At 40.7% G+C, this 11,647-nt stretch overlaps 1 protein-coding gene across 5 annotated transcripts; it reads left to right on the plus strand.

Moving 5' to 3' along the window:
* Nucleotides 1-376: 376 nt before the first annotated feature.
* Nucleotides 377-6,664, plus strand: LOC132606468 (uncharacterized). Of its 5 annotated transcripts, XM_060319982.1 has the most exons (5): nt 377-500; nt 1,434-1,522; nt 2,210-3,640; nt 5,302-5,368; nt 6,302-6,664. In XM_060319982.1, the coding sequence occupies exons 3-4, from the start codon at nt 2,212-2,214 to the stop codon at nt 5,322-5,324; spliced, it is 1,452 nt and encodes a 483-aa protein (XP_060175965.1). In that variant the 5' UTR covers nt 377-500; nt 1,434-1,522; nt 2,210-2,211; the 3' UTR covers nt 5,325-5,368; nt 6,302-6,664. The 5 variants fall into 5 exon arrangements, 3 of the variants coding, with proteins under 3 accessions (XP_060175965.1, XP_060175964.1, XP_060175966.1); XM_060319981.1 differs by lacking the exon at nt 377-500 and having other exon boundaries at nt 580-1,522; XM_060319983.1 differs by lacking the exons at nt 377-500; nt 5,302-5,368 and having other exon boundaries at nt 580-1,522; nt 2,210-3,628.
* The last annotated feature ends 4,983 nt before the right edge of the window (nt 6,665-11,647 follow it).

The raw sequence follows: 11,647 nt of genomic DNA on the forward strand, positions 1-11,647 counted from the left end.
TCCCCTAGGCTAGTTTTTGGTCTGTTTGGTCTGATGATCTCATGTTTGATGGGCAGTACTGCAATAATTTTAAGTCTGGGAAGCTTTTTGGCGGATATCATTGAATTAGACTATGTTTAAACTTTTATTCCTGTCTTATGTTAACTTCTACTAAGTCTGATGTCTTAACATGTCAAGCTTGGTTTTGCTTAAATTAGTTCACTGTGAAAAATAACTTGTCTAAATCTTAGCACTGTGTCTAAAAATAGGAGTATTTTGCCTAGTTGATAGTAGTGTTTGTTATTTGCTTTGCTTTGCTCTGAAGCTACCTGCACACCATTCTTAGTAAATCTCAAAATTAAATGGTGTATGAATCTTTTGAGGTTTTGCTTAGTTGGGAAGAATGGCTTAAGTGCCCTTAGCTGATGTTTGGTATTCGTTGGCATATTTGTAGACCTTGGGGAGCCTGAGGCGTAGATTGGATATTTACTTAAGATTGGCCATCTTGGAGTGCGTACGAGGTATGTAAAGCGCAACTCTTCTTTCTTTTGGCATGCCTTAGTTTGTATAGGCTAAATTATAAGCCTTAAGAAAATTCTAAATTCGAAATCCGAGCATGTTATGATCCGTATATGTTCCTTGGCACTCTTATGTATGATTTGATGAAATATGAACCTTTATGTATTTGAAATAATCGCTTTCCGAACTTTGCGCAAAAAGGTTTCACTTTAAAGAACTTCGAAATTTCCGAATGTCATATCTTTCACATAAGTGCTCGGATTGCTCCAATATATTTTTATAAAAGTTTGCATTACGTATAACGAGTATGTTTTCCATAAGCGGGCCCGACTTGGGTAAATTTCCGTCCGTGGGTCCCGCGGCTTCCCTTTATGAAATTCGGGAGCATTTGAAAGAATTTGTTAAGATTATTATTTCGATTTTCAAATATGATCATTTTGCTTATGTTTGAATTTATGATATTGATTTTATGCATATGACTACTCACGACTCTATTCGTGCGTTCTGTTATATCTTTCGCCGGTTCCCGGGCCGGTTCTGTTGTCGTGCGCACTTTGATATACTCCGGTGTTATGCTGTGTTTATGGTTCACCGAGCTACTCGCAAAAGAGGGTCGGGTTCCACATATATTTGGTGTTATGCTGTGTATGGCGTTATGCTGTGTTGTGATGTGTGACGGGGATTCGGAGATTTGAAACTTTCTGGTGTTATGCTGTGTTGTGGCGCCATCGACAGGCGGGCGACCACATTTTCCTGTGCCCTATGCATAATTTATACTTTGGAAATAAACATTTTGATATTTTTTTTATATGTATTACTTTCTATATATCTGATTCGATTATTGTTCAGATTTATTTCTGTACCTTCTGCTTTGCATACTCAGTACATATTTCGTACTGACCCCCTTCTCCGGGGGCTGCGTTTCATGCCCGCAGGTACAGACGCACAGCCTGGTGATCCACCTGTTTAGGACACCCTTTCTGCTATTCGGAGTGCTCCTCTCTTTCCGGAGCTTATACTTTTGGTATATATATTTATTAGTGCATTTGTATATATTCGTTCATGGATACGGCGGGGCCCTGTCCCGTCATATGATTCTGTCGGTCTGTTTAGAGGTCTGTGGACATGTTTGTGGGTTAGGGTCTTTCTGTATGGATGTATGTACATGTCGTTTGGGCGATCCCATACGCCGAGGCGGCCGGTCCGCATATGTTGTTTGGGCGATCCTATACGCCGAGGCGGCCGGTCCGCATATGTTTATATATTGCTTGGTTAGCCCTGTGTGGCTTTTGTTGGTATTTTCTGCGTGCAGGGTATATTGGATAGTCCGTAAAACAAAGGAAACTCTGCCGAAATTTTTCTGGAAATTACCTAAATTTGAAATAAAGCCTTGTCGGCTTCCGCCATATACTAGAATGAGTTAATAGAATTTGAGATAATATTTGATAGATGGGTTCGGGTGCCCAGATCGGGCACTAGTCACGGCCTACGGGGTTGGGTCGTGACAAAGTGGTATCAGAGCGGTTTGTCCTCGGAGTGTCCACAGATCGTGTCTAGTAGAGTCTTGTTTATCGGTGTGTTGTGCACCACATCTATAAACAGGAGGCTACAAGACATTTAGGATGTTGTATTTTCTTCTGATCTTAGATCGTGCGATAGAACTGTGCTATTAGGATGATTCTGTTTTGATCTGTTGTTGTTTTTCTTTCAGTGATGCCTCCGAAAAAGGCGACAACCGCCCAGAAGAAAAAGGGCGTAGTAGGAGAGACCAGCCGGGCTCAGAAGGGTACTCGGACCCTTGCTCAGATGATGCGTGATATTACGTCCCGGCCAGCCGACTCTGTTACGTCTTCATCGTCAGAGGAGTCTGGAGCAGCTTCACCATTAGCTCCAGGGGCTTCAGCTCCCGCGCCTCCAGCTCCTCAGCCAGGGGCGGAGGACAGGACACTGAGAGAGGCTGTGCAGTTATTGACCACTCTGGTAGCGGGACAGGCTCGCAGACGCGGGCGGAGAGATGATGATGATGACGATAGGCGTGACAGCCTGAGGGTTCGAGAGTTTCTATTATGTGGCCCTCCAGAGTTTTACGGGTCTAAGCCCGACGAGGACCCCCATGACTTTATTCGGGGGATGCGGCGCTCACTAGATTTGGTCAGGGCTTCAGAGACTGAGTCTGTTGAGTTGGCTTCGCATAGACTACGGGATGTCGCTGCTCACTGGTATGAGTCCTGGGAGCTATCTAGGGGTGAGGGTGGTTCCCCAGCTACTTGGGACGAGTTCGTGGCTGCTTTTACCCGCCACTTTTTGCCCCCAGAGTTACGGCGGGCGCGGGTTGACCGATTTTTACATCTGCAGCAGAGGGGTCGGAGTGTTCGTGAGTATAATATGGAGTTTGATTCTCTGGCCCGGTACGCACCTACCATAGTAGAAGATATGGCCGATCGGATGCACAGATACGTGATGGGGTTAGACCGCTACTTGATTGATGGCTGTATGGCGGTGGCATTGCAGACAGACATGGATATTGCCCGACTACAGGCTTATGCTCTGGGTATGGAGGACCGACATAGAGCTGATTATTCCAGCAGAGATCGGGACAGGAGGCCGCCAAAGAGGGCCAGGTCCGCTGGGTATTCTGGGGAGCCTCAAGGCGGGCAGCCTCAACAGTATGTTAGACAGTCTTCTCAGCCAGCGCAGAGTGCGCCCCCGCAGTCTACCGGAGAGGGATTTGATAGTGCCAAATACTCAGGAGCAGGCCAGAGCTTCAGGGCTCCAGGTTCACAGGTGAGCCGAGGTTCCAGCCAGGCGAGGCCACCTATGCCTCGGTGTTCGTATTGTGGGAGATCTCATCCAGGAGAGTGCTACCGAGCTACGGGAGCCTGTTTTTCTTGCGGCCGTCAGGGCCATATGATGCGTGATTGTCCAATGGCAAGTGGTTCTGGTAGTACAGTTCAGCCGACGGGATCAGCCGCGGGTTCATCTTCTACTCCCTCAGCCATGCGCCCTGCGGGACGAGGTATGCCGGTACAGGCGGGTCGCGGTCGAGGCCGTGGCGGTGCTTCAGGTTCTAGCGGTCCCTCGAACCGCATATATGCGTTGGCCAGCCGACAGGACCAGGAGGCGCCACCAGGTGTGGTTACAGGTGATTTGAATTTTTAAATTCGTTACATTGTTTGGTAAGAAATTGATATATGCTATTCAAAAAGAAACTCCCCCGAATTTGAGTAATATCCGTAACATTAAATCGAACATTCGAGGACGAATGTTCTTAAGGGGGGGAGGATGTTACGTCCCGTATTTTTATACATTGGGACAACCCGGATTAACTATGATAATTTAAGGCCAAGACCATTCCGGGATTTGAAGTCGGGACTTTTGGCCTTTGATTTTATTTTGAGAGATAAGTTGTGCATGAAAATTGTTGACATTAAACACTTAGGAAAATTTAGGACCAAAAGTGATATAATTGGAATTGAAAAAAAACTTGTGCAAAAAGGCCTTGTATATAAAGAAAGAAGTCCCGATATAATTTAGGCCTTAACAATTATGACGACGGTGGTTGAGAATAATATTTGTTTAGATATAAAGAGGCTATGGACTAGGATTATACCACATGATTATGATAATGAGTATGTGAAGTGTGTTAAAAATGATTATTATTTAAGTGAACTGAGATCAAAAAATTAATTATGTGTGTGATTGACCAAATGTTAGAATTGTAGTGGAAGTAAAACAATTAATTGGGTTTATTGAATAATCATTAATGTGGACATACTCCACATGTTCGGTTCACAAATGGATAACAATATGTCCACACTCAAGGACACGTAAGGTTGTAGAAAAGATGAATATTAAGGGGATTCCATATGTTTGGCACGTGTAAAGGCAATTAGCCATTTTACTTGTCTCACTGTATAATGCTATCTAAAGGCATATTTTTGCAACAAACAGTCATTTCCTCTTAGCTACATCAACGAGCAGTTCATGATAGTAGCAACATAATTATTATTTTTAGGAAGCAAATTCTACTATTTCTCAGGAACAATATCCGAGTTTCGTTCACCGCTTTGATATCGTTGTTTTTATTTTATCGCGTTATTAAATTTGGGCTTTCTTCGAAGGAAAGTAAAGCGGAAGAAGATCATTTCTTGGCATATAAGGTAAGATTTATTCTCCCCTAAGTATATTTAAATTGATCCCGGTATAGCTAAATTGTTAGATGGGAACTACGAAATTAATTGCGGGAAATCGGATAAATGGTTTTTATGTAATTATGAAAATGGAATTGTTAAGATGCAAATTGTGGTTGTAGTTGATGAAATTGGAAGATGAAAAGTGTGTTGTGAATTTTGTGTCGAAGGTTGGAGGTTTCGGGTGAATTATAGTTTTGGTGGGATTTTTTTTTGTGTATTTTGTAGAATGGTACAAAATGCTTTTGAATTGCACTTGAATGGTCTTGAATTGGTAGTGAATATGCAAGTGCCGATATCGACTTGAAAAATCGTAATTGAAATGAGTGTTGATGAATTATGTTGAAAGGAAGGTTACTAATGTTAGAATGTGTTTTGAATTGATTATTGATGTTATTGGTATGGTTGTTGATATTGTTGGTATGGTTGTTGATGTTTTGGCCGAGTTAAATTCTCGGATTTATTGTTGATGATATAGCCGAGTGGAATTCTCGGGGATGGTAGCATTTACAGGGGAAATGCTGCCGAATTTTCTGTAGAATTTAATGGTTAGTTGGGAAGAATGGCTTAAGTGCCCTTAGCTGATGTTTGGTATTCGTTGGCATATTTGTAGACCTTGGGGAGCCTGAGGCGTAGATTGGATATTTACTTAAGATTGGCCATCTTGGAGTGCGTACGAGGTATGTAAAGCGCAACTCTTCTTTCTTTTGGCATGCCTTAGTTTGTATAGGCTAAATTATAAGCCTTAAGGAAATTCTAAATTCGAAATCCGAGCATGTTATGATCCGTATATGTTCCTTGGCACTCTTATGTATGATTTGATGAAATATGAACCTTTATGTATTTGAAATAATCGCTTTCCGAACTTTGCGCAAAAAGGTTTCACTTTAAAGAACTTCGAAATTTCCGAATGTCATATCTTTCACATAAGTGCTCGGATTGCTCCAATATATTTTTATAAAAGTTTGCATTACGTATAACGAGTATGTTTTCCATAAGCGGGCCCGACTTGGGTAAATTTCCGTCCGTGGGTCCCGCGGCTTCCCTTTATGAAATTCGGGAGCATTTGAAAGAATTTGTTAAGATTATTATTTCGATTTTCAAATATGATCATTTTGCTTATGTTTGAATTTATGATATTGATTTTATGCATATGACTACTCACGACTCTATTCGTGCGTTCTGTTATATCTTTCGCCGGTTCCCGGGCCGGTTCTGTTGTCGTGCGCACTTTGATATACTCCGGTGTTATGCTGTGTTTATGGTTCACCGAGCTACTCGCAAAAGAGGGTCGGGTTCCACATATATTTGGTGTTATGCTGTGTATGGCGTTATGCTGTGTTGTGATGTGTGACGGGGATTCGGAGATTTGAAACTTTCTGGTGTTATGCTGTGTTGTGGCGCCATCGACAGGCGGGCGACCACATTTTCCTGTGCCCTATGCATAATTTATACTTTGGAAATAAACATTTTGATATTTTTTTTATATGTATTACTTTCTATATATCTGATTCGATTATTGTTCAGATTTATTTCTGTACCTTCTGCTTTGCATACTCAGTACATATTTCGTACTGACCCCCTTCTCCGGGGGCTGCGTTTCATGCCCGCAGGTACAGACGCACAGCCTGGTGATCCACCTGTTTAGGACACCCTTTCTGCTATTCGGAGTGCTCCTCTCTTTCCGGAGCTTATACTTTTGGTATATATATTTATTAGTGCATTTGTATATATTCGTTCATGGATACGGCGGGGCCCTGTCCCGTCATATGATTCTGTCGGTCTGTTTAGAGGTCTGTGGACATGTTTGTGGGTTAGGGTCTTTCTGTATGGATGTATGTACATGTCGTTTGGGCGATCCCATACGCCGAGGCGGCCGGTCCGCATATGTTGTTTGGGCGATCCTATACGCCGAGGCGGCCGGTCCGCATATGTTTATATATTGCTTGGTTAGCCCTGTGTGGCTTTTGTTGGTATTTTCTGCGTGCAGGGTATATTGGATAGTCCGTAAAACAAAGGAAACTCTGCCGAAATTTTTCTGGAAATTACCTAAATTTGAAATAAAGCCTTGTCGGCTTCCGCCATATACTAGAATGAGTTAATAGAATTTGAGATAATATTTGATAGATGGGTTCGGGTGCCCAGATCGGGCACTAGTCACGGCCTACGGGGTTGGGTCGTGACAATTCTACTCACTAGTTCCGAGCATGACTTACGATTTTTATTCGTTCTTGATGTTAGAACTCTCAGGATAGTTGAGCTATTGCCCTGGAGTCTCTTATATGATTGACTAGTATATGATGTGTAAAAGTTCCTATTCTTAAAGAATTTCATAATGAGTGGTGTCCTTGACTTTCATAAGCTATCTCGTACTAATTTGATACATGTCTATGATCCCTGAGACGTTCCTTTATATAGTTCGTAATGACATTTAGAAAGAATTTAATATGGCTATTATCCTGATGCTTGAGAGCTGATTAGTCTACTTATCTATTGAGTCTCAAAAGATGATTTGTATGTATATGGTTACTCACTACTCTGCTCGTGCTTACTGTTACATCTTTCACTGAGTCCCGGGCCAGGACATGTTTTCGTGCACAGACCCACTGCATTATTTACCGAGTCCCTCACTAGAGGGCCGGGACACGTTATATATATGTATATGATGATATGATGATGTGGGGATGGCGGCCAGGATGGCACATGATGATCTTATTCACCGGGTCCCTCACTAGAGGGCCGGGACACGTTATATATATACATGATGATGATATGATTTTATTTACCGAGTCCCTCACTAGAGGGCCGGGACACGTTATACATACGCATATGAACAAGATGATTCTCTAATGGTGACATTAAGTTTCATAACGAGTTAAGTTTGATATTGACACCATGATTTATGATTCAAAGGTAAGCCTTGTGGTTTTCTGGTTATTGTACAGGTTTTCTGTACTCCTCACTTCAGTATGATCCTGTTTATTGTATTTATGCTTTACATGCTCAGTACATATTCCGTACTGACCCCCTTTCTTCAGGGGGCTGCGTTCATGCCCGCAGGTACAGATGCTCACGTTGGTAACCCGCTAGCTTAGGAGTCCTATCCAGCTATCTTGGAGTGCTCCCTTGTCCTGGAGCCTAGCTTTTTGGTACAGATTCACCTGTTGTATATATGTGTCTATTGAGGGGTACGGCGGGGCCCTGTCCCGTCATATAATACTGTAGTTACTCTTAGAGGTCTGTAGACATATGTGCGGGTTGTGTATCAATGTTGTTCAGTTGTGTCTATATGGCTTATGTTTTGGGACGTTCTCATTCGTATTGGCAGCCTTGTCGGCTTGCGTATATATATATATATATGTATGTTTTAAGAAGTAATGTGTTATGATAGCCTTGTTGGCTCGTGTTTGGCGGGGATGTTCCCTTATATATTATGAAAGCCTTGTCGGCTTATGTACTATAATGTCTGTTGAAAGTTGTACCTCCCCAGGAGACAGGTTGTTGTGATACGTCTAAATAATGCGACAGTTTTGAGACGACATCTTGCCTTGGTATTGATAAGTCTGTATTATGCTAGTTGTGGATGATTATAGTTAACAGGTACATACGAGTGTCCAGCTCGGGCACTAGTCACGGCCTACGGGGTTGGGTTGTGACAAAAGTGGTATCAGAGCAGTTCATCCTCGGAGTGTCTACAGACCGTGTCTAGTAGAGTCTTGTTTATCGGTGTGTTGTGCACCACATCTATAAACAGGAAGCTACAGGACATTTAGGATGTTACCTTTCTTTCATATCTAAGATCGTGCGATAGAGCCCAGCCATAGGAAATGAAATTCCCTTTACTAACATTTGATTTCAGCTGAAGAACGACATCAACAGATGAAAGCGACTGATGACATTGGAAGCTACACAGCACGCAGGTAAGAAATTGTGCGAAAGAGGTATGTCGGATAAGGTAAGAATAATGGAATACGATCGAAATATAAAGTCGAAGGATGAAAGAGAAGGTAGATATGAAGATATATAACAGGACAGGTCGTTAAAGGGTCAGGTATGTCCTGAGGTGCGATATGACAGGTAAGTCCTGACACCTTTGTAACTTTTATTTGGAATTGGGAGCCCTTGTGTGGCTATGATACGATATGATATGTGCGTATATATGTTGGCCTTGTGAGGCATTGTTGGTATTGCTTGCGTGCAGGTTCTGGGATAGTAAGAATTACAAAGGGGACTCTGCCCAAATTTTCCCAGAAGTAGGAAAAAGAAAAGAATGAGACATAAGTTCATAATAGGTTATGGAAGGGTGACACCACTACGGTAAATCTATCATGTTGGACTAGAAAATTAACAAAATATACCCCCACCTCATGCATAAGAGGCATCATTCTTATTTGGGGGACGTTGTGTTGAAGAAACTTATATGAGCAGCAGAATTTGGAATTCATTTGAATGGATTTGTATGGCTAAATATTGCCTTCTTCTAGTCATTTCACGCCTAAATTTATTCATGTCTAAATCTGTGTTGTGTTGCTTAAATAAGGTGTGTGTTGTTGCTTTGTTGGGAGCTGATTAGATGACTATTAGGTATTGTTGACTTGAACAGTGTGTATTATTATCGTGTGAGGAGATAGTTAGATGGTTATTAGACATGGTTAGCTTGAATGTGATCAGTAAAGTTAAGTTTTAACTTGACTGCTTTTGCTATACTTCCCCTAGGCTAGTTTTTGGTCTGTTTGGTCTGATGATCTCATGTTTGATGGGCAGTACTGCAATAATTTTAAGTCTGGGAAGCTTTTTGGCGAATATCATTGAATTAGACTATGTTTAAACTTTTATTCCTGTCTTATGTTAACTTCTACTAAGTCTGATGTCTTAACATGTCAAGCTTGGTTTTGCTTAAATTAGTTCACTGTGAAAAATAACTTGTCTAAATCTTAGTACTGTGTCTAAAAATAGGAGTATTTTGCCTAGTTGATAGTAGTGTTTGTTATTTGCTTTGCTTTGCTCTGAAGCTACCTGCACACCATTCTTAGTAAATCTCAAAATTAAATGGTGTATGAATCTTTTGAGGTTTTGCTTAGACTGGAATTGTACCTTTACACATCAAATTGACTTGTTTGTGGTAACTAAGATCTTTACATGCTGCTTGGGATGTATGAGACTTATGCCATCAAGTTGATTTAAATGGTTTTAATTTAAAAAGGGGGTCTTTAAATGAGTTCTGAGTGCAAGAATTCATATTCAGTATTTTCTAAAATTGGCATTTATGGTCTGTAAGACCTGTGATGGCGGTCAAGAATCTGATGCTTGGGTAAGAAGTGATGAGATATTGGCAGTATTTTGTGTAGGACATCTCTCAGTTTGCATTGGCTATAGTATTATCATTTGATGTTTAGTCTGAAAGGAAAGTGATTTCAAAATATGTCTTCTCCTGTTTGTTGCTGCCCTTGTCTTGCAACTATGCACACTTGCTTCTCTCTATCTGTGTCTGATTAAAGGACTTATTTGCAAAGTTGGATTTAAAGTTAGTATATAGTAAGTGTGTGATCATAGGTTTAAAAGACTAAGTTGGCAAGAGGTTATCATTTGATATTGAGTAAAAAAGGGAGTAGGAATATCCATGATCACATATCCTCTTGACACTTGACTTGTGAATCCCTTCTGTTTTTTTTTTCTCGGATTCTATCCATTTGGCTTGGCTGAAACTTCTATATTTGAGGGTCTATCATCTCTGTTTCATCATCTAATGTATAGAGTTTTTTTATTTTATTTTTTATTTTTATTTTTTATAATGAATGAAAGGATATATCTAGATATGCGAGATATACACAAACTCTATACACCTCACAAGTGTATAAAGATTGGTATACCTAACATCTATGGTGTATATCACTACTATGAGTCTATTGGCCTTACTATTTTTTTTTTGGGAGTTCAGAGCCAGTTTCTTGGGCTTTTCTAAGTAACTAAGTGTAATTCATTGGTTAGCCCAGTTTTGTTGTGCTTCTGATAATTGACATTATTTGGTATGAGGTTCTTTTCCATCACTGTTTCTGCTTGGGTTTGATTGTTTTTAAAAGGTGTTCATTATTAAACTTTTACAATGCACTCGACTGGTTGTATATTATGTGTATGTTATAGTTAGTTTCATAGAGGGTTGTGCCTACAAATATTAATGCTTTCTCTCTTGTATACCACAACTTAGCACATAAGTGGATATGCTTAATAGCACTCAAGGATCAAGCTTAAGTCTTCCCTGGTGTCTTCCATGCCTGAGGTTCCTAGAAATCCCTTGGATCTTGTGCGACATTAGGACTAAGAAGATAAAAGTTTTCCTTTTTGGGCTATTCATGTATCTCCATAGGTGTGTATACCCATGGTGGATTAAGTTTGAAATCACATATATTTGTATGGCATTGCCCATTACTTATTTTAACAGGGTTGATCTCGCATACCTTTCTGTATTTGTGTAATATTTTGGTCTGTTTCGATGTATTTTGATCTATGTGGGCCTTGGGCTTATTCACAAATTTTGGGCTTACTTTGTTTAGTGCTTCCAATACTTAGTCGATTTCAGGTCCTATTCTGGCTTGCCTTATTCATCTGTGCATTACATGAATTCACTTTTATTTTGCCATCTTAAATTTGCACAAGTCCTAATCTTTATCATTTTCTATCCTTGCTTGCATGAAAATGCCATTGTTTGGGGACACTCCTACTGTGTAAATTCGTTGGGCCAAAGGCCCAATATCCTCTTTGATCGAGTCCATGGGAAATGAATAAAAGGAAAGCTGATATGTTTTTGAAGGCCCAGCCAATGGGTGAAAATGACACTGATGGGCTTGGGTAGGTCCATCAGTTAAAAAATTCACTTTCCTCCCTTCTTCATTTATATATTTGACATGTATATATTGTATATGTACTGAATGTGTGAATAATGGAATCCTTGTGCATGCTAG

Source organism: Lycium barbarum, chromosome 8, assembly GCF_019175385.1.
Source record: "Lycium barbarum isolate Lr01 chromosome 8, ASM1917538v2, whole genome shotgun sequence".
NCBI lineage: Eukaryota > Viridiplantae > Streptophyta > Magnoliopsida > Solanales > Solanaceae > Lycium > Lycium barbarum.